The 24,008-nt window shown below is 37.8% G+C and overlaps 3 protein-coding genes across 3 annotated transcripts; 1 reads left to right on the plus strand and 2 right to left on the minus strand.

Moving 5' to 3' along the window:
- Nucleotides 1–1,211: 1,211 nt before the first annotated feature.
- Nucleotides 1,212–6,810, plus strand: LOC113772580 (serine/threonine-protein kinase CTR1-like; the record flags this gene model as incomplete). Its single annotated transcript, XM_027317206.1, has 9 exons — nucleotides 1,212–1,315; nucleotides 2,549–2,633; nucleotides 3,257–3,557; nucleotides 4,678–4,801; nucleotides 4,916–4,935; nucleotides 5,156–5,312; nucleotides 5,952–6,240; nucleotides 6,416–6,488; nucleotides 6,588–6,810. Coding segments are annotated over 9 exons (1,236 nt in total), but the record flags the coding sequence as incomplete, so codon positions are not given.
- Nucleotides 6,811–7,938: 1,128 nt separating this feature from the next.
- LOC113770023 (F-box/LRR-repeat MAX2 homolog A-like) lies at nucleotides 7,939–10,324 on the minus strand. Its single transcript, XM_027314369.1, has one exon. The coding sequence runs from the start codon at nucleotides 10,255–10,257 to the stop codon at nucleotides 8,125–8,127; it is 2,133 nt and encodes a 710-aa protein (XP_027170170.1). The 5' UTR covers nucleotides 10,258–10,324; the 3' UTR covers nucleotides 7,939–8,124.
- An 11,002-nt stretch (nucleotides 10,325–21,326) lies between these two features.
- On the minus strand, nucleotides 21,327–24,008 carry LOC113770022 (F-box/LRR-repeat MAX2 homolog A-like). Its single transcript, XM_027314368.1, has one exon. It carries the CDS (start codon nucleotides 23,939–23,941, stop codon nucleotides 21,809–21,811), a length of 2,133 nt encoding a protein of 710 aa, XP_027170169.1. The 5' UTR covers nucleotides 23,942–24,008; the 3' UTR covers nucleotides 21,327–21,808.

A 24,008-nucleotide genomic window follows, 5' to 3' on the forward strand; every position in this document is an offset into this window, starting at 1 on the left:
TCTTGTTCTCATTTCAAAAAATGCACCGAGTAGTTTGTGGTATAGCATGATTCACATGATTTTACTTATAACTGGAATATCTAATGTACTTACAGAAATTGTTTAATTAGCATACCCTTCCCTATGTTGGTAAGATAACTTTCTTGATGATGTCATTAAACCTCACTTTAAACTTTTCTTATCCTGTGATTGATGGTGGGGCACACCATTGTTCAATTACGTACAAGCTAGATGGACATAGGTATACATATGCTGCTCTATCTCTTCTGGCTCACCAGGGCTAGTGTTGAGGAAAATCTATTGAGTGGTGCTACTGACGGTTCAGAGTGTGCTTATTATGCAGTTAAGTTGGAATTTGCCTTCCATACTTTTGCAGCATGGCTTCCCTCTCTTTATGAGGACTCCATTCTAGGGACAGAGACATAGAAATTAAGGATCTCTAGTGCTTAAGAATGTGATTAACTAGGAGACTCTTAGCACTTAAATTGTGTAGCTAGATGCATCATGAGCTATTGGCTTTTCTGTATAACTGCATTGAACATATGTTTCAAGTACCATGACATCTTTAATTTGTAAAATGTACATCACAACAGGATTTGCTACAAAGAAAGCTAAAAACATGTGAATTTATGAAACTGGGGTTACTATCAAGTCCAGAATAGCCCCTTTTCTTGTTAGCTTGTTTAGTATCTTTGTTCCTGAGTTATTTTTCCTCTTTTTTGTGTGGGTTGGGGGGGGGGGGGACAACAGATTAAGAAAAAAAGTAAAGGATCTCGAATGCATAAGTAACTTCTTGAAGACGCCCTACTAAATTGTCACCTCACTGAGTATTGACTCTGGTATTCTGGTCTGCAGAATTAATGAAGACGAGCAATGAGACAAAATCATTTGAGTACTTTATTTGACTGAAGTCTTATGCAGGGCTATCATCAATCCTATTATCAACTATGCTGAGATTGGTGCAGTCCATTGAGTTATCATTTGATTATCAGCTTGGAATTAGTAACCATTTATTTGATTTTGTTTTCTTTTTTTGTTGTGCTCTATAATCAAATTTTATGGATAAGAAGTACCATAACTAGAATCATTCAGCTATTTTCATGGGATGCTTTTTACAAAACTCATACCTTAGGGTGATAGTACAATGAACAATACATATTTTTCTTCTCTTGTTAATCAAATTCTCAATCTTTACTGCTACTGATCTTTGATGCAAATGTAGCAACAGATCTGAAGGTGCCTCAACATCAGAGACTCGTAGATTAAGACGAAGAAGCATCAGTATAACTCCAGAAATTGGTGATGATATTGTAAGGTTGATATCAGCTCTCCTATTTTTATCTATTGTTTGTTTGGTGATATCTTTGTTGTCAATGGCCTCTGTGATAATTTATTTTTAGTATCATCTTATAGGAATCAATTTTTTCCTAAGCTGTTTGACGGTCTTCTAGACATAAATTTGTTTCCCTGTGTAAATCCACCTTTTGTCGTATCCCAAATTTGGTGAAAGAATAGAGAGATGTAGTGTTAGGGAACTTCAAATGTGAAGCATTTTTCTTTTTAGAACATTGTTAGTCAAGAACTTTATCTCTGGAATTACTTCTACTTTCATTTCACCAGTAGAATCTACTGGAATCCCTCACTTAACTTGATAATTCATACTCAAAGTAAGCTCATCTAATGTTAATATGAGATACTATTTGTTGGAGTAGCTTGCTAATGATGTAAGGATTAATTAGGAGTTTTTAGTGCAAGTCTTGAGAGTAGAAGAGGTTGTAGGGCTCAGAGAGTTCTTGAGAATTCTTTCATGAATAATTGCTGGATTTGTTGGTTAATACAATTAACAGGGCTGTGCGCCCTCATGTATCTGTCTCTGAGATCTATGATTCTGCTGTAGTTAAAAGTCTCAATTATTCGAGGGGGAGGAGAGATATATCTTCATGATATTTGACTACTCATTACTTTAAGCTGGCTCCCTATATCTCCTTTGATTTAGCTTTTCAATAGCTTCTGGAAAAAAAAAATGATTCTTGATTAAGGTGTTAAAAAGGCATTTTGCCATGGAACTTCTGGAAAGTAAAAGTTGTTCTAGAAGAGATTCAGGGATGCATATAGGAAGAAGCATTTTGGTTTAGAGAAACAAAAGACACAAGCCAAAACAAAATAAGACCAATGAAAAGTAGCTTATTGTAAAAAGAGTCAGGAATGTAATCTCAACTAGAAAAAAAGAAATGGGCCTACAAGAGTACACCAGAGGCATGGCAATTTAAATTCTACATTGTCTGCTTTTTAGTTGATGGCTATTTTTTAGCATGTTGACTAGGCACATTAATTGTGGTTGAAATGTGCGTGTTAGACTATTTTTGTAGTAATGCTGATTATCATACCTGAACTAGCCATCAAAATTGCTGTATGTTGGAGATCAAGAAATGTTTCACCACTTTGTGGTGGATTTCATGCTACCATGTTACATTTTTGAAGTGCTTAATTGTTGTTGCTTAATGTTATCTGCTAACTTTATTACTCTCTGTTGTATGATTCACGCTAGAGCTGTTCGAGCAATGAATGAAACATTGAAGCAGAATCGCCTCTTAAAAGGACAAGGAGAAAATAGGTCGGATGTCCAGAAAGATGTATGTTCGTTATTTGACCAATCATCTAACTTTATGCATATTCTTCTGCATTTGTAGTCTCTTTGGTTGCAAGTTGAGTAACATTTTTTTAGGTATGTGCCTGTTTGAATCTACCTTGTTGTTACTGTGAGCAACTTGACCTTGTCAATGGGCTCAAAAAGATCCCTTTTGTCTTTATGCATTTTTTTCTGGACTTGCATTTTGACCTGTTTCCGGGCAACTAATACAAACATGAGAAAAGATGATCATCTTGCATCAAACAATGCTGGTCCAAAACCAGGAATGGATGGTATTTACATCATGGTTTGTATCAAGTGTCAAATATGAAACTTTCTGTTATGAATTCATTGTTAAAAGTGTGCAATTAGTCTAAGAAATGTTAAAAATAATGGCAGTTTTTATTATTTATTTATTTTTGGGTAATATTTATAGATAAGTTGTTTCCTCCTGCTTTCTGAAGTCTTGACTGATAAAATGAATTATGTACCAGAGATCTGAAAGCCAAATGACATGGAGAATTAATGGAGCTACATCTATCCTGCCTTTCATCAATTTCATGTTTCTCTTAGTGGTTTATCTCTGATAAGTTATTTATTCTTTCTAAGTGGAATTATCCTCCTCAGGTATCTGATTTTTACCTTGGTGACCAGGATGATTTATCTGGTGGAAGATCTTCCATGTATTCTTTTCAGAGAGAGCACAATGATTCTCAAAAGGCAATGTCATTACCTTCTTCTCCTCATGAATATGGGAGTCAAACTCCTGAGAGGAGTGGGACATCAAACTACAGGGTAAATGATGACATGGTGTCAACATGGAACAGAATTCTTGGATCGCCTATGTTCCAGAATAAACCTCTTTTACCTTTTGAAGAGTGGAACATTGACTTCTCAGAACTAACAGTTGGCACTCGTGTTGGAATTGGTAAGCAATTGTCTTGTTAGTTTCCTCTTTGATGTTTATGTCTTCCATAAATTTTCTTTCTCAATCACTTTTGGTAGAGCAAATTCCTTGAAAGGAAGCAATTGTTATCCACAGATCCTCTTGAAAGTTTGGATTCCCATCGGGATAGTAGTAGTTGGTTGAGAAACTTTTGGGCTTAAATGCATGTTGTTCTCTCAAACTATATTCTCCTAGCATTTTCCTTGAACTGTTGCTTGCATCAAATTGGCCCCTTGAAGCTCTTAGACAAAATGAATTAAGTCCCTGGGCATTCTGTTACTGTGAAAAAATCACTAATGCATTGCTTATCAAAAAGGATATTTTCCACATCAAATGCTTTAATTTTCAATGTTTTTTTCCTCCCCAAATACATCTTTATAAGCATGATTTACGTGATACATGATATTCACAAAAATTTGATACCCAATATGAAATAAAGACAGGCAAATACACCACATAGCTATTTAAAGTTTGTCTCTTAATTACTCAGTAATTTCCACATGCTTGATTTCATGAAATTCTTGAGAATAAAGTTGTTGCTGCCTACGGTAACTTAATTCTATGGAAGATCTCAAAGGAACGGTTGGCGCAATTGATAGCTCAAAGAGGCCATCTTAAATCATGATGTTTTTCAAAGGGCAAACTACATCTTGCTTGAAACTCTACATTTCAATTTCCTGAAGCTTCTGGGGTTCATTATTGTTAACATCAGGGATGCTTTACATATTGATTTTTCTTCTGATGATTTTCAACAATGAATTATAGAATAAGAAGATGATAAATTTTTTTTTTCCATTTTCATAGAATCAGTGTCTTAAATCATGATGTTTTTCAAAGGGCAAACTACATCTTGCTCGAAACTCTACATTTCAATTTCCTGAAGCTTCTGGGGCTCATTATTGTTGACATCAGAGGTGCTTTACATATTGATTTTTCTTATAATGATTTTTAACAATGAACTATAGAATAAGATGACAATAATTTTTTTTTCATTTTCATGCAAAAGTTATTGCAAACCTCAATGTTCTGTTGTTTATTTTTTCTTTTCCTGTCTTGCATTTCCTACTCTTTTTGAATATCTTTTGTCCTTGTGCTTTCGTAGGTTTTTTTGGAGAAGTTTTCCGTGGCATTTGGAACGGAACTGATGTTGCCATCAAAGTTTTTCTGGAGCAAGATCTGACTGCTGAAAACATGGAGGACTTTTGCAATGAGATTTCCATCCTAAGGTGTTCAGCTCATTTTTACACTGGCATTTTCTTTTAGTTGTGCTTTTGACTGTTGGTTTAATATTTAAGATCCCTTCTAATCCTTTGTTATTGCTTTTATTTTGTTTTCTGCAGCCGCCTTCGGCACCCAAATGGTATATCTCTTTGCCTCCTTTTTTCTGTGTTCAACTTGTATCAATTTAAACAGTCTCTGTTACTTGTCTATACACTTGATATCAACTTCAAGTTATCGGGAAGAAATGTAACCCCAAAATTTTTCCTTTTGGGCAGTGGGGATGGGTGTAACACATTCAGTTTGGGGAATACAGACATTCAGTTGCCTTTCAGATACTAATAGACATGCCTTATTTGCAGTTATATTATTTCTGGGTGCCTGCACAAAGCCCCCACATTTATCAATGGTCACCGAATACATGGAGATGGGGTCATTGTATTATCTGATTCATTTAAGTGGTCAGAAGAAAAAACTCAGTTGGCGCAGGAGACTAAAAATGCTTCGTGACATATGCAGGTTTGTTTTATCCTTGGGCAACATTTCTATTATCTGCTCCAAGTTTTATGGGCAGTAGTTTAATATTTTTCTTTTGTAAGATTGGAACTAGTCTGAAATTTCTGCACCATAAAGGGTTTCATAGGACTTATCAGTTGCAATGCAGAAATAGTAAGTTACACTTTTTGAAGTTTGATGGCTTCAGATAGTCTAATTATGGATTTGATTTCTGGGACAAAAATGAGATTGTTGTTGCCAAATTGGCAAACCAGGGTTGCCCTATAGTTTTGGCATCCAAACTAACTATGTTGACAACTGTTTCATGCTGGGAAAATGCATTGCAGAACATGGGGTAGGCTAATAGTTGTGAGACCTTGTATTGATCTTTTAATACATAAAATGGGCCACGCACTCTTGTGATTTTTTGTCCCTAATTCTTGTAAGCTCCTTTTTGTCCCCTGTAATGTTGCATGTCCAACCATCTTTTTTGATGTCTGCTTAGCATGTCCAAGTTTGAGTGAGCAAATAAACCAATCTTCATTTAAAATGCATATCACGAAGTGTGCCTTCTGGTTTTATTTCCCTGGTTTTCTTGTTAGAACCTGTTGTTGGGGACTTGAAAATATGAATTAACGCTGTCTCTGTTGTTGGCAACTTAAGAGGGCTGATGTGCATACATCGAATGAAGATTGTCCACCGGGATTTGAAAAGTGCAAATTGCCTTGTCAATAAACACTGGACCGTCAAGATCTGTGATTTTGGGCTATCAAGAATAATGACAGATTCTCCCATGGGGGACTCGTCATCTGCAGGGACACCGGAGTGGATGGCCCCGGAACTTATTCGCAATGAACCCTTCACCGAGAAATGTGATATCTTCAGCCTTGGTGTTATTATGTGGGAGCTGTGCACTCTAGGTAGACCCTGGGAGGGCATACCACCAGAGAGGGTATGATATAGAATGTCCTTTTAGTTTGTTGATTCTCAATTTTAAATTTTAGTCAGTCTTCTTTTCTTTTTTTTTCAATATTTATCACCCCCATGTAGGTAATTTGTGCAATAAATATTTTTGACCATTTTTCTCTGCAAGTGACAGTGCACTCACCCTTCTTTTTCCAATCTAGGTGGTTTATGCTGTTGCCAATGAGGGATCACGGTTGGAGATTCCTGAAGGACCTCTTGGTAGGCTTATTGCAGGTAACTGGTTATCCACATATTGTCAAACTCGTAACAAGCAACAACCTCAAGCTCATTTGTGCTTGTTGGAGCTCACCTTTCCTTTTCTCCTGGTTGCAGATTGTTGGGCAGAGCCGCATGAACGTCCTAGTTGCGAGGACATTCTTACCCGCTTGCTCGACTGCGAGTATTCATTGTGCTAATGCAATCTCTTTAATTGTACAGAAACACATAGTAGAGGTGTTACAATATATTCGGCTCAAGCTCAAGTTGTATTTTGTGTGGATTTTCCAATTTTAGGAAGGTAGTATTTCATTTCATAACCAAATTGAAAAAAAAAAAACATTAAGCACTTTTTGTGCAATTCGAAAATTTTACCGTCATACAAATGAAAAGAAAAAAAAAGGAGAAAATGGATCTCTTTTATGAGATTGGAGGAGGTCACAGATTGCCTTCATTGTCAAGAGTTGACGACACTAATGGTTGATGTAGTAGAATTTCATGTACTACATTTCATCGATTTCTGTTGAAATCAAACTCTTAAATGTTACGCATGGTAACTGGATGCATCATATTGCGCGTAGGAAAATAAGTTCCTCATCCCGCGAAGCCTCATCGCATGAATTAATTATATATGACAAAAATTCGAACCGGTTTTCAGTCTTCAAAGCCTATGTGTACGTGTAGAGGTGGTAAATCAACCCACTTAACTAAATTTATCCATACTCGCACATGAATAGATGGGTATGGGTATTTTAAATTTTTGTATATGGGTATAAATAGGTTACCCAATAATACCATTTATTAAATGGGTATTATTGGGTAACCCATCAAACCCAATTAACCCATTTAAAATTCTCTTCCCCTAAATCTCTTCTTTTCCCCCATCCATTTTTTTTTCAAATTTTTCATTTTGTCATGATGTTAACTACTTTTGTTTCATTATTATTATTATTTGTTGGTTTTATTTTATTATTTTGTTTTCTCTTAGTTTGTTAATTTGTTCATTTTTCGGCATTACCAATTTATGATAAATTTGAGCCTCTTTTCTTATCTTTCTAAAATGAAATTTTAAATTTATATATGGAAAAAATGTTAGGGGTTAAAAATTTTTGGATTAAATTTTTATATTAACTTTTATAATACTTAGTTCAAATTTTTATATTCTTATTATTCAATTATTAAATAATATGTAATTTTGTGAAATAGAGTATAAATGAAAAAAATTTGGTAATTAGGCTTATTGAACATTATAAGTAAATATTTAAAACTAATGATGGGTACAAAGAGCGGTATAAATTGATAACTTAGTTTGCAAAAATGAATTTAATTGAATTTACAAAAAATTAAAATAAATAGGTTATAAATGGATAATTGGGTATTAGGTTACCCAATTCATTTTTTGACTTATCCATTTATACCCTTCTAATTAAATGGGTATAAATGGGTTGACTCACTTATACCCATTACCCATTTTATCCAACCCAAACCCGCCCAAGTCATCCATTTTGACACCTCTATGTACATGTCAAAGATCTAGATGCGGGTTACAATTTTTTATTTATTTATTTATTTTTAACAGTTACAGATTCACGCTGTACAACATGTTCCTTCGTTATCGCGCATAGGTTGCACACCAGTCTCTGATCGCTGTGTATCAGTCAGAAATCTGGCGTCTGTTCAGAGACGCTTCAAAACGGCCTAAAGAATCTGCTCTCATTTCCGTGCTCATATCATTCTCTGGTGCCGGGTAATAATCTTCCCTCAGCTGGATGTCCCTGAGATTTGGGATTCTAAGGAAAAAATTCATGAAATGTTCATGAGCCGTCCCATGGATAAAAAGTTTCCTAAGGGTAAGACACTGCTGGAGCAGTCCAGCTGCTGGCAGAGATAAACTCCTCTGGTTAACATCCCTGTCTTGTGGTGGCCAGTAATCAAGTTCATTGAGACTTAAATCCCCTATTCCCATCAGGTAAAATCGTTCCCATTGGCTCAAATCCATCTGCCCAGACGGTGCAGTCTGTGCATAACCTATGGTGTCTCCACAATCCAAATGCATCTTGGTTAAGCGAGGATACTGCACCAGAGTGCTCAACCCAAAGGGGGACTGTTTATGTTTTGACCATTCCCTGCAATCTCCTTCAACCTTGATTTGGATCTCCTCCAGGTTCGGACAATCCTCAAGGCCAGCAGCAGTCAATGGGGTTAGAAGCTCACCTACGCCAATCCAAAGTGAAAGACATTGCAGTCTGTCCCATGAGTTGCTACAAAATCCATTACCGCTGCTGCTGTTAAATTGCAGAGCAGAGCAATTCAGATCAGAGGAGTGTCTGCACCTCTTCTTCTTGCTGCACATGATTTCACTGTCATAATCCCCAAAGTAGTTGACATATCCATCCGACTGGTTCGATGCCCCACCCTGATCCAATCCGTTAAGATCAACATCATACTGAATCCCATCAAATTGATCTACACCATCCCAAATGCAGTCAATGTGGAGCCTCCTAATTCGATCCTGCACCGGCTCTAACGCTTTCAATGACGTTGATGCTTTCAGATTCTTACAACAAGAAATCTTGACATCCACCAAAGTCCTTCGAAGCAAACTAGCCAAAGTCCTCATTCCATTCACGGTTATCTTATTACAACCCTGAACTTCAAACTTTGCCAATCTCCAGCACCCTCTTCCAATAGCAATCAAACCCATATCAGTCAAGTCCGCAACACTCCTAATTGACAAAGATTCAAGCCCTGAACAAAGCGCAACCCCATCCAACTTTGACTCGATCGGCACAGAGATCCCATGAAACTGCCCTAACTTGAGTGACCTCAACTTGGGGCATTTCACTTTCAGCATCTCCAAAGCAGGGCCACTGTCTCTCACATTATTACAAACATCTAAAGCCAGTTCTTCAAGCGATGGCAACCCCGAGAACAACTCAATCAGGGCAGCCACAGTGATCATAGCATCCTCAGGAGTAAGCCCCTCAGACTCAGGATCTGCCCTGGAATTCACCAAAGCCGAGGTATCCGCCAAATGAAGCACGGATAATTTAGGACAATTAACCGAAATCGAAACCAAGCTCTCATCTCCAACGTATCCAATGTACCTAGGATCAAACATACAAGCCGCGCGAAGTACCTTCAAATTAGGACATGATCTTGTGATGTCCATGATTTCATTAAACTTGAACCCTTCGGAAAATGAAGGGTTCAGGAGATCAAGGATGGTTAAGTTTGAGGTTTCAACTAGAGCTGCGGGAACATCATCCGTCCAGCAATAAAAGCTGGACAAATCAAGACTAATGATTGATGTGTTCTCCTGAAACAAAGCTAGCAATTCTTCCCCAGATCCCAACGGGGGCCGCTGGTGCCAGCGGACGAGCTTAATATGCTTTAAACACGGCCATTGACGAGCCAAGAGCTGTATGGTTGATGGGTTTCTGGCGTAGAGGGTCAGGGAAGTGACTGCAGGGAAAGCTTGGTGGAGAACATGGGCTATGAAGGTGGCGGTGGTGGTGGGAGTGTTGGGGGATAACAAGGGGTGGCCCCACGGAGAGAGTAAAGAGAGGTCGAGGTCAGTTACGGATCGGAAACAAGTAGGGAGGAAGAAAAGGTCCCGGATGTTGCACCGGAGAGTGAGGGAAGTGCGGGTGGAGCGCTCTTGAAGAAGCCATTTGCGGCAAACTAAGGCGGCGGCGTTGCGGCTCCGCACGTCGGAGATGGCGGCGATGATATTGGTGAGGATCACATCCGGAAGGTCGTTGACGGTTGTTTGGCAAGTGGCCATGGAGAAATGAAACGAAACGAAACTTTGAGATGGATTGAAAAGTTGAAAGAGGAGGAGGACAAGGAGGAAGAGGAAGGTAAAAGTACTATTATTAGTTTCTGGCCTTTTTTTATTTTTATTTTTTTTTCACTTCTCTTTATTCTAGTCTGGTGCACACTGTACAGTCCGTAGACTGAATACAAGTGGGCTGGAAAATTAATTTTGTTTCTTGGCAGATGTAAGCAATGGGTTGGTGGGTGGGTGGGTGGTGGCAGGGGCTGGGATCACTGCCAATGGGAGAATGGCACATTAGCGACATGGAGGGATTTTGTCTACATTTGGGGGAGGTGACCCATTTCCGTCCCATGGGAAATTGAGTGAGTCATGGAGCTCTGGCCACAGATATATGGTTATGGACTTGGCACGAGAGTGATGATCTATGGGGGAAGTATCTGAATCAGTGACCAGATGAAAACGGCTTATCTCAGTCCCATCTAACTACGTCGCAAGATCAAATAGTTCATCCTTGACTACTCGTGAAACCATCAATTAGACAAACAATTTTAGCTCAATTTCCATTTTGCATTTGGCACCATAAAATTCTCAATTTTCTTTAGCTCTTTAGTAGTACTTTGTACTGCCAATTTGTGGCACATTATCTAGATCAATTGAAAATCAACAAACATTGTAGTAACAATTTTGTGACGAAAAGAGTTTAGTACCTTATACTCTGGATAATTTCGGTGTACAAAGTTCATTTTGTTGATAAATAGCTATCAGGGTTCATGGATTTTCAATTGAATTATATAATATTCGCTACAAATTGATAGTACAAAAATATTGAAGTGCCACAATTTTAGTAGTTTTAATTGCAAACCACGCTCCCGCGTGAATGATCCAACGGTAGCACCTCCCACCGGTGACCAATAGGTCCCAAGTTCGAGTCTCTGCTCCGTTGGATTCTTCCGCGCACATATCGTGCTTAGGACGGGTTGGGGCGCCTGGTCGGGCCACAGGAGATTAGTCGAGTTCCGTAAGGATTGATCCGGACACTCTCATGTAGACAAAAAAAAAAAAAAAAATTGCAAACCACAAATCCATAATAGTGAAGGGATGCGAATTGCCGTTCAAATTGACAACTCATGTGAAGATGCGCATGGAGCCAAAGTAACCTGCTACTGTACCAACGTACGTTTTGCAGGCATTGTGGATTTTTTCTAAGGTTTGAATAATCCTGGTACATTACATTTGAGATAAGATAATAAAAGGTTCATGTCCTTTTGTCGCTCTGGTCACAAAATTCAGCACTTCTTAAGTGCTTTTTCTCCTGGGGCTTGTAGAAACAAAAGATGCCTATGACAACTGAGGCTCAAGGATAAGGTTAACAATGAAGTCAAGATGAGGCTACCGAGAATCATTCAGGTGCATGGGCCAGTACAGTTGATAAGGGCGAACCATTTTTTGGTAGCAAATTGTGTATTCAAATTTAATCTCGCTGTCGATGCAAATACTGTATTGATAAGTACTCAAGTGATTTATGGTTCCGAAACAATGCCCCGACATGCTGCTCTCGCTGCTGATATGAGCACTATATTAATGAGCAAATTGTAAAAATTCCTGTAAATGATCTATGATTCGAAGAACATGCCCTGGCCTGTGTTAGTAATCGAAGTCAAATCCACTAAAACTTTTCTTTTTTTAGAACTATATTGGTGGGCAATTTATAAAAATTTATGATTTTAGAGGCATGCCTTGATCTATAATTGTGATCGGATCTGAGTCCACTCGAATTTTTTCTACCAAAAGAAAAATGATTTAATCTATAAGGAGATGCAATTTTTTTTTGATGGGTGATTTGTTAAAGTCTCTGTAAGCAACTTATGATCCTAGAGCATACCTTGACCTATGATTGTGACCGGAGTCGAATCCATTTGAACTATTTTCTACCGAAAGAAAAAAAAATCAGCTATAAGGAGATGCAACTTTTTTTTCCTTGGTAAGTGAGAGGTATTGAATCCAAAACTTTCTAGTTATAATCCCTCTCACATTACTATTCAACTTAACCCTCTCCCTACTTTTATACTTTGTAAGCGGAAAAATTTGGATCCAAAACCTCCTACTTTATTATTATTTTTCCTTTGTATGGAGATGCAACTATGATAGAAGTTCAGAACAATTAATTTTCAATTAAAATACTACTTCTTCCATCCTAATTATTTAGTCATGTTCGGGGAATCCAACTTTTTAACAATAATGGTTTGATTGTGATGTTTGTGTTTCTCTTTTCAATTTTACCTCCACAAATTCAAATTTTAAATTTGAATGGTAACATGCATATGATTGGAAAGATAAATTAAAAGTTGTTTTAACTTTTTCAACATGACAAATATTTTGGAACATTCTAAAATGAAAAATATGACACATTCAATAGGGCGAAAGGAATAGTAGTTTATAAGGGTTAAATTTCCTAAAAATTCTTTTGGTCTAATTTGTCCAATGGAAGATTCATTTCATTTAGCCTTCACTCAAAGTTATAAATTAGTGTCCCCTTAGATCCCCTTTTTCCTTCACTTGTTTCGTTCAGATTTTTTCCCCCATCTTGGAAAAAACAAAAATAAAAGGTGATGGGACAAAGTTTTTGAAGCTGAAATATTCTTTTTCTTATCTTTTTCCAAATGTGGTGTAGCATATTGAGTTCACTATCATGTATCTTTACGTCTGCATGGACTACATTTTCAATCATTATACACCGCTGGAACTTCATTCCTCTCCCACATCCATAGTTTTTAGTTCCTTTCTTTTTCATTTTGTTTTATTTTTATTTTTTTTTCTTTGAGGAAAAGTTTTGCTCTTGCCTATTTTCTTTTTTCTCGATTTTTTTTTAACTGATTTGGGTGAAGAACGATTGAATGGGTGCTAGTGCAAATTGTGAGAACCCGTAATTTTCATTTTCTAGGTTTTAGAATTTTTCATGACTTGTTTTCTGCATTTTCGTGATTAGAAAATTTTCTAGGTAATTTTAAGGAACAGATATAATTTTTAGATGATTTTTCTAGTATCAAATGGATTTTGAGGAATTAAGAGCATATACCGGACGTGGGACCCACTAGTGCGAAAAGTTCGGAAAAATTCGACCGACTAGATTAAGTTTTGGATACTGAAATTAAATTTACCGGGTGTTAAGAGATAAGTAGAGGGTGCTAAGTGGATTGATATAAGGGAGACAAGGTAGGTGAGCATTTAATAAAAGGTGACAAGTGTCACCATAAGATTTAGTCTTGCCATTTGACCACTATTCCTATTCTTACCATTTGACTTTAAATAACCAAAAATGACCCAAAAATCTTCCAAAAATCTTCAAGAAGAGCCGGCCCTCTCAAGCTTTCTTTCTCTCTCTCTTACTCCAAGCATAAGGAAGAAAACACTTCAATCTTGTTCCAAATCATCACAACCAACCATTCAACCTTGAAATTACTCCATAAAACACCTTCAAGTAGTGTTTGTGAGTTGTTTGGTGAAGTTATTTGGAAGGTTAAGGTGATCAATAGCTCTCTCTCTCTTGTTTTAAAGGTAAGTTGTGAAGAACCACCCTCCTCCTTTAATTGATGCTTAAATCTTGCTTAGTGGTAGTAAGAGATGCAATATTATGGATTAATTATTGATTTGTGGTTGAAATGATGGAATTTTATTATTTTTGGGGATTTTTCTGTTTTAATATAAGCATGATTATGGGGTCATCTATGATGATTGGAAATGGTCTTTAATGACTTAAGGAGGTGGGAAATGTGATTAATTGCAACCAATTTCGGTTTTGGAAGAAAATTGAAAAATCTAGGGTTCTTGAAGCTACATTCTGTCCGAAATTTTAGGTCATAGATAGAGGCCGAATTGGCCTTAGCTCAAAACATGAAAGTTGTAGGGAATGACATTTTAGAGGTGCCTACAAAATTTCAGGTCAATCGGAGTAGCGTAGAGTGAGAAAAGTTGAAATTACTATTGCTGTTCTGGCTTTACCCGAAATTGGGATTTGCGACTGTAATTGGTTGTTTTGGCTGGAATTGCTTCCGAATTGGTTGTTGAGGCCTTCTGATGAAATTTAGCCCTGTTCCTTAGCTTTCAGCTGGTTTTGGAATTTCCGGATTTGGACTTGTAGAGCCTGAGTTATAATGTTTTCGCTAGAATGCGTTTTGGTGAATCTGTTTTACGTTGTTGTTGAAGTATCTTGCATTTTTTACCTGTTTGCACTCAAAACTGGGTTGAGTGACCTTCTGTGATGTTGTAGCCCTGTCTTTTAGCTTCGAGATGGTGGGTCTTTCACCCTCATCCGATAAGCGTAGTGAAATTGGTGCCATTACCGCAAAATGAGGACAAAAACTGTTTTTTCAAGGCCAAGGCTAATTGCATTTCCGAAATTTCTGGTTTTCTCTCATGTTTGTTTATGCTTATGGAACCCTACTGGGGTCATGTTTGGCCTTGGTTTATGACTCGTTATCGAGTCTCATTGTACTTGTTTGCATGTTTTTAGGGCGTGACGGTGGTGCACAACATTCTTTTGACTAAAGTGCTTGAAATCACCTTTGCTAGCGTGGTGAGTGTACTACTCACTTATGTGTTATTATATGACTTTGATACTTGAACTTGAGATGTTGAATGTTACTTGATTGAAGTGAGAGTGTACTTTATCACTTTCACTTATTGTTTCGCATGTTATTGGAAAGTTATTGGAATGCTATATGAAATGTTATATGAAATGAAATACATGACTTGATGTCGTTTGGACGAGTCCAACGACTACAATTGTTATCTTTGAACTCAACCCCATTGGTAATTTATTGAATCGAGCCGGCGAGGGCTTGGTCGTGCCAATTAATGTGCCGTGGGGCAATGTTTTATGGAATCTTGTAGTATGAGAGACTCTTGATTCCGGTTTACTCGAGTAATACCACCATGCATGTGTTTGGATTGCGGGCGGGGTTGAGGAATGTTAGGTGGAATGGAATGGAAGTAAAGTGTAGTCTACGGTTGGTTACTTTTAAACATTGACGGAGAGTCAATGAGATCCGATCAAGAATGCAAACGAGGAAAAGGGCTCTTGAGAGCCACACGTATCCTTTTATCCTCATTATTGATGTGTGGCTTTACTTATTTTGGTAAATTGGACTGTTAAGCTTGATGCATCTATGAACTTGGTTGCTTGAGTTGTATTTTCACTGGGCAATTAGCTCACCCCGTTCCTTTTGTTTTCCTTACAGGAATATGACTTTTTTGGAATATATCTTGATAGATGATTGCCGAATGAACTAGATGAATGTCTCTTTTGTATTGTATATGAATTGGGACCCTAAATGGATCATTAGGGCCGTTTTCACTTTTGATTTGGCAAACCGCATATGTAGTGACTTTTGTATCACTTTTAAATGCCATTTTGGCTTGTAAATGCTTAATGTTATGTTGTATATGTATTTCGATGTTTGGTTGGGTTCGGAAGGGTCGGTTGCTATTCTTGGCCGACTCCGAATTTTATTTTTTTTATTTTGGGTTCTTTTGCCCTTTTGCCTTGTTTACGCGCGTTATAAGTTCCGGAACGTGATAGATCGCTCTATACTGCACCGTTAGTTCTGGCGAGAGTTGGGCAGGCAGTCCGCTAACCTCTTTGGTTCGCCTTAGGGGAAGGTGGGGCTGTCACACAAATAAAGGGAGCACTCATTTATTTTCCTTCGTTCAGAGGAGCACGAAGAGCACGTGATGCTCATGTGGTTTTGGTGGAAAAACCAATCATGTTTTCATCGGTGCATGAAGATCACGTGATGAACGTGGCACTCCCCTATTAATTAGGTCTATTAATTAGGTCTACCAGGTTTTCCTTCGTTCAGAGGAGCTCGAAGAGCACGTGATGCTCATGTGGTTTTGGTGGAAAAACCAATCATGTTTTCATCGGTGCATGAAGAGCACGTGATAAACGTGGCACTCCCCTATTAATTAGGTCTATTAATTAGGTCTACCAGGTTTTCCTTCGTTCAGAGGAGCACGAAGAGCACGTGATGCTCATGTGGTTTTGGTGGAAAAATCAATCATGTTTTTATCGGTGCATGAAGAGCACGTGATGAACGTGGCACTCCCCTATTAATTAGGTCTATTAATTAGGTCTACCAGGTTGGAAACTCAGGGGACACAATGTCAGGAAATCCCTTTGTTGTAGTAATCTGCTAAGGATATTCCACTTAAAAAAAAAAAGATAATACCAAACCCAAAATGGTGTCATAATACCAAAATGAACAACAAATTAATTCATGAATGGTGGGGGAATAGTAGTAAAAAGATTTCACATTTATTCAAGCTATTTCTTTATATATATGTATACACCTTTCACCTTTGAATCTGATAACGGAAAAGATTCGAAGCCTCTCTTGGCCACTAAAATTTATTTATTATCTTAAATCCACCGATTGGGATTTACCCTAGAATTGTTGAACTCTCGCTTTTCTTTTCCTGCTTAATTGCATGTGCTAAAACTAAAATGCAAAAAATATACTGCAAGTGCTTCAATAAAACAGGAATCTGCTCAATTTAAGCAATTAAACTAAGCCTAAGGGTTGTGAGTGATAATATGATTTTTAAAAACAAAAATAAATCCACCAAACTGAGGTGCTGTGCTACATTGGACAGTTTTTCCACCAAATGATTCAAGAATTGTCTTTTGAAGATTCAGGTTTTAAAACCAGGTGGATTAGCCCAATCAGCTTCGGGTCACCCTCCAGTGCTCATATAAATATTACTCCACTATGAGTAGTTATTCCCATCATCTGAATGTAATTTTTGGTACTTATCTCACCATTTTAAGTTTCCATTGTACACACTATAATCTTATAAACCAAAAAAAAAAGACCGATACTTCAAAAAATTTAGGATTTGCCAACTTCTTGTAAAACTTGAATACCAACTTTTGAGAATCCAGGTGCAAATTGGATGGAGGCGTCTGTGCTTTTTTTGTTCCTGCTGTAACTTGTACACCCTCGAGTGCTGTTGGTAGATGAAGTAGTGAACCCGCATGCAATTGCCCCATTAACTACAGTTATTTGCTTCTTTAGAAAATAGGATAAGGTCCTCAATCAATTCTGCCTCTACCTGTCGCATCATTTTGTCACAAGACAAACTCTTCAAATTGCATTTCTGTTAAACAAGAACAGAATTAACTTCCAGCATCTATTCTAAAGTATTTCGATAGTTTGTCGAAACATTCTCTTCTTTAGATGTGCAGCTTTCTGAGGAAATGGTATAGCGTTTGGCTTTATTTATATCTGATGCATGTAGAATCACTCTTTACCTTTTTTTTTTTTTACGTGTAGGTTAGAGTAAATATACCGTGCATGCATCTTCCAATTGTCAAATCTTTCACGTTCTAAAAGTAAACTATGCAAGTTATATTCGTACTAGATGTTTGTAAGAGATTCTCATATTTATGTCTATTGTTTCGAAATATCATGATTGTTAGTCGTTTTCTGTAAGGGAAGTCGTTTTAATTTTCAGTACTTGAACAAGACAAGTGTATTTAGTAATCATTTTCAAGTCTGGATTCTGATCCTTGTGTTGGGGATATCGTAAATTCCCCAAGACACCATGATGGACAAAACACAAAGCATTTTCAGTTAATTATCCAAAAAGAGGTGCTATACAAATCCAGATAATTTCTAAAATAAGAGGTAATGACATGAGTGATTCATAATTAGCCGCCTACCAAATCAAGTGTGCCTTGTGGCCCCTGTGGGGCTGAATGATGCTGATATGGGTTTTCAAACAATTCATCATTAATTTGTGCTCGGTTTAGGTTAGATAGGTTCATTCCACCATTCAGTGTTTGTCAATCAAGAGAGAATCAAGAAATAAAGAATCACATTTGACAAAAGTGCCAACATGAATAACTTTAATAATCTGGTCAAAAAAAAAAACTTTAATAATTAATCTGGTGTGAATTCTAGCGTTTGATCTTATACTGTAAACAGAAAGATGCAGAAGTACCTTTGTTTTGTGTAAATTTTTGCTACATAATGTGCACTCAACTAAATTCTAATGTTTATGGAGACAGTAATACGTACCAATCTAGATTTGCTTATTTAATAAAAGAAATAAAACAAAATAAATATTGCATGGTGAATGCATTCCAACTTAAATTATCCGAGTTCAAATGAACAAAGCTACTCCCTCCCTTTTTTTATAACCGACGTTTAAGAAATTTGCTCTAGTGTACTTTTATCTGTCGTTTTATTATCCCCATACAGTATTAATTATTTTTTCACAATTTTACCCTTTTATCTCTCTTTTCCAATACAGGGTTCTTAATTACTACTCCTAGTTTGGTGGGAGTTAGTTTGCATTACTTTTGGCCTAGTAAAACAGCACCATTTAGTACTCTAGTGAGAGAAAATATGGGTGAATTGGACAATTAATGAGGGTATAAAAGGAAAGTAGTGTACAGATTTAAGCAATGAATAACTTTTCTTAATTGGTGTGCAAAACTTTAAACGTCAGTTATGAAAAAAGGGAGGGAGTAAATGGATGGCCTTTGTATTAGGAAATTTGCTAATATTATTGTCAAGAGTCTTGGAACAAAATTCTAGTACTCCAATCTAGTAAACAATACCAGATAGGAATAGCATATTTAAGGAGGCTTAAATCCTCACAACTATGATTTTGACTGTCAGTCGCTACTTCCAAGCATAGCTTGTTAGAGATGCATGCATGATTCGCTCAAAAAAGTCAAAAAAATCCACTAGGAATTAAGCAACTTATCTATGATGAGCTACGAAGAAAACGATTGAAGCATCTGCATAAGGATATATGGTCGACACGGTTAGCTCCAAAAACTAACATATCTCACAACTATGATTTCTCACTCTAGTAGGAGAATAACATGAATCATCTTTTTGAGTTTGACTCCGAAAGTTTATAGTTTGTGTGATAATTACCTCTGTCTACATGTTAATTTGTAATTTGAAATAACTTCACTTTATATGCTCGTATCATTTTTTCACTTTGTCTTTTAAACTTCAATTTTGGGTATTTGGCACCCTAAATTCTTTTTATACCCTCTATTCTCAAGTTTGTCCCGTTTAAATCCAATAATTAATTACCTTCGCAAAATTAACGAGATACAGTATAGTGAAAATTAATGACAATATGCCATTTTGTTCTAATTGCAATGTCTTAACCTTTTCTTGATCACTTTCAACATTTTGTCATTGATTTATATGGTCACAATCACTCATATTGTTAGCAAAATAAACAAAATAAAAGATGGCGCAAATTAATGACAATTCATTATTTTATTTTTATTATGATATCTTGATGCTTTTGACCACCTTTGGCATATTGTCATTGATTTGTTGGGTCTTCTATGCCGTTAATTTTGTTAAAGTTGTTGTTAATTGGATTTAAATGGGATAATCCTAAAAGTTTATGGTGCAAAGTATTTAAAATTGAAAGTTTATAATGCAAAGTGTCCAAACTTAAAGTTTAGAGTATAAAATAAAAATTTTATAAAAGTTTGAGAGTGCAAATTAAAGTTAGTCCTTGTAATTTTGATATGTACAAAACAATCAGACACACACATAAGTACTGAAGAAAGGAAAGATGATAACCCATGAGTTTGGAGCAGCTAGTAAGCGGGTTATTAATGGCAACAAGAGGTAGCAAATTTGACTCCTATATGAAGCGCCTCGAAAAGTTCTAGATCAGGCCTTCCATTCCCGGGCAAGAGTCGGACTCTGCGAGCGCTCCTCGAGCCGAATTCAGATGAGTCTCACTGAGGGTAGGTATATTGAGTTCTCAAAGGGAAAAAGAAAACAAAAAAAGAAAAGATATATAACAGTATGATTGATATATTGAGAGGTATTAAACAATTAGGAAGCATCATAGTTTCTTTGATTTTCTTAGTCTGACGCTTGAGATGGAAAAATAATTTCAAAAAAAAATCCCAATGTGAAATATAAATATAACAATGAAAATCGGAGGGTGGCAGGATGGGAGTAAGGTGGTAAAATATAAAGAATTATAAATAAGAGATCCAGTTCAAAACCTCCCGTTTACTAAAGAAAAGAAGAAAATCATATGCATAATTTGAACATTCAATGATATGAGGCTGTCTTCTTCTTCTTCTTTTTTCCCCCTTATTTAGCATTACAAAATTTGAATGGAATCGACTCCAATTACCAGAAAAAATCAGGACACACACATATACAAGTGATTTACTGGATTTTTACTAAGTATCTTAAAGAAGTGGTATGATCTTACTAATTTTCATGTACATGTACTTGACATTTGGCGGATTCTTTTGGAAGATTTTTATTACTAGCCTTATCCCAAAGAGTAAGGATTCTATTCAGATAAGGTTTGCAGTTTACATTAATATTTCTAGATTGTGGAGGGGATAATTCTCAATTTTGATGTGCAATGACAAAGACCATCGTGAGGACCAGTTTCCAAATTGAATGAATCACAAGTCTGCATCAATCAAATAAAAACACTACAGCCACATGCTTCACTATGAATCAGTAATAATAGATTTATAATCTCCTTTCCTTATCACCAAAGCCCTTTTTATCTAGCAAGAGGAAATGAGCATATCTATTTATCACCCCCATGTAGGTAATTTGTGCAATAAATATTTTTGACCATTTTTCTCTGCAAGTGACAGTGCACTCACCCTTCTTTTTCCAATCTAGGTGGTTTATGCTGTTGCCAATGAGGGATCACGGTTGGAGATTCCTGAAGGACCTCTTGGTAGGCTTATTGCAGGTAACTGGTTATCCACATATTGTCAAACTCGTAACAAGCAACAACCTCAAGCTCATTTGTGCTTGTTGGAGCTCACCTTTCCTTTTCTCCTGGTTGCAGATTGTTGGGCAGAGCCGCATGAACGTCCTAGTTGCGAGGACATTCTTACCCGCTTGCTCGACTGCGAGTATTCATTGTGCTAATGCAATCTCTTTAATTGTACAGAAACACATAGTAGAGGTGTTACAATATATTCGGCTCAAGCTCAAGTTGTATTTTGTGTGGATTTTCCAATTTTAGGAAGGTAGTATTTCATTTCATAACCAAATTGAAAAAAAAAAAACATTAAGCACTTTTTGTGCAATTCGAAAATTTTACCGTCATACAAATGAAAAGAAAAAAAAAGGAGAAAATGGATCTCTTTTATGAGATTGGAGGAGGTCACAGATTGCCTTCATTGTCAAGAGTTGACGACACTAATGGTTGATGTAGTAGAATTTCATGTACTACATTTCATCGATTTCTGTTGAAATCAAACTCTTAAATGTTACGCATGGTAACTGGATGCATCATATTGCGCGTAGGAAAATAAGTTCCTCATCCCGCGAAGCCTCATCGCATGAATTAATTATATATGACAAAAATTCGAACCGGTTTTCAGTCTTCAAAGCCTATGTGTACATGTCAAAGACCTAGATGCGGGTTACACTCTTTTTTTTTTTAACAGTTACAGATTCACGCTGTACGACATGTTCTTTCGTTATTGCGCATAGGTTGCACCCCAGCCTCTGATCGCTGTGTATCAGTCAGAAATCTGGCGTCTGTGAACAGACGCATCAAAACGGCTTAAAGAATCTGCTCTCATTTCCGTGCTCATATCATTCTCTGGTGCCGGGTAATAATCTCCCCTCAGCTGCATGTCCCTGAGATTTGGGATTCTAAGGAAAAAAGTCATCAAATGTTCATTAGCCGTCCCATGGATAAAAAGTTTCCTAAGGGTAAGACACTGCTGGAGCAGTCCAGCTGCTGGCAGAGATAAACTCCTCTGGTTAACATCCCTGTCTTGTGGTGGCCAGTAATCAAGTTCATTGAGACTTAAATCCCCTATTCCCATCAGGTAAAATCGTTCCCATTGGCTCAAATCCATCTGCTTAGACGGTGCAGTCTGTGCATAACCTATGGTGTCTCCACAATCCAAATGCATCTTGGTTAAGCGAGGATACTGCACCAGAGTGCTCAACCCAAAGGGGGACTGTGTGTGTTTTGACCATTCCCTGCAATCTCCTTCAACCTTGATTTGGATCTCCTCCAGGTTCGGACAATCCTCAAGGCCAGCAGCAGTCAATGGGGTTAGAAGCTCACCTACGCCAATCCAAAGTGAAAGACATTGCAGTCTGTCCCATGAGTTGCTACAAAATCCATTACCGCTGCTGCTGTTAAATTGCAGAGCAGAGCAATTCAGATCAGAGGAGTGTCTGCACCTCTTCTTCTTGCTGCACATGATTTCACTGTCATAATCCCCAAAGTAGTTGACATATCCATCCGACTGGTTCGATGCCCCACCCTGATCCAATCCGTTAAGATCAACATCATACTGAATCCCATCAAATTGATCTACACCATCCCAAATGCAGTCAATGTGGAGCCTCCTAATTCGATCCTGCACCGGCTCTAACGCTTTCAATGACGTTGATGCTTTCAGATTCTTACAACAAGAAATCTTGACATCCACCAAAGTCCTTCGAAGCAAACTAGCCAAAGTCCTCATTCCATTCACGGTTATCTTATTACAACCCTGAACTTCAAACTTTGCCAATCTCCAGCACCCTCTTCCAATAGCAATCAAACCCATATCAGTCAAGTCCGCAACACTCCTAATTGACAAAGATTCAAGCCCTGAACAAAGCGCAACCCCATCCAACTTTGACTCGATCGGCACAGAGATCCCATGAAACTGCCCTAACTTGAGTGACCTCAACTTGGGGCATTTCACTTTCAGCATCTCCAAAGCAGGGCCACTGTCTCTCACATTATTACAAACATCTAAAGCCAGTTCTTCAAGCGATGGCAACCCCGAGAACAACTCAATCAGGGCAGCCACAGTGATCATAGCATCCTCAGGAGTAAGCCCCTCAGACTCAGGATCTGCCCTGGAATTCACCAAAGCCGAGGTATCCGCCAAATGAAGCACGGATAATTTAGGACAATTAACCGAAATCGAAACCAAGCTCTCATCTCCAACGTATCCAATGTACCTAGGATCAAACATACAAGCCGCGCGAAGTACCTTCAAATTAGGACATGATCTTGTGATGTCCATGATTTCATTAAACTTGAACCCTTCGGAAAATGAAGGGTTCAGGAGATCAAGGATGGTTAAGTTTGAGGTTTCAACTAGAGCTGCGGGAACATCATCCGTCCAGCAATAAAAGCTGGACAAATCAAGACTAATGATTGATGTGTTCTCCTGAAACAAAGCTAGCAATTCTTCGCCAGATCCCAACTGGGGCCGCTGGTGCCAGCGGACGAGCTTAATATGCTTTAAACACGGCCATTGACGAGCCAAGAGCTGTATGGTTGATGGGTTTCTGGCGTAGAGGGTCAGGGAAGTGACTGCAGGGAAAGCTTGGTGGAGAACATGGGCTATGAGGGTGGCGGTGGTGGTGGGAGTGTTGGGGGATAACAAGGGGTGGCCCCACGGAGAGAGTAAAGAGAGGTCGAGGTCAGTTACGGATCGGAAACAAGTAGGGAGGAAGAAAAGGTCCCGGATGTTGCACCGGAGAGTGAGGGAAGTGCGGGTGGAGCGCTCTTGAAGAAGCCATTTGCGGCAAACTAAGGCGGCGGCGTTGCGGCTCCGCACGTCGGAGATGGCGGCGATGATATTGGTGAGGATCACATCCGGAAGGTCGTTGACGGTTGTTTGGCAAGTGGCCATGGAGAAATGAAACGAAACGAAACTTTGAGATGGATTGAAAAGTTGAAAGAGGAGGAGGACAAGGAGG

Source organism: Coffea eugenioides, chromosome 5 (genome assembly GCF_003713205.1).
Source record: "Coffea eugenioides isolate CCC68of chromosome 5, Ceug_1.0, whole genome shotgun sequence".
NCBI classification, from domain to species: Eukaryota; Viridiplantae; Streptophyta; class Magnoliopsida; order Gentianales; family Rubiaceae; genus Coffea; species Coffea eugenioides.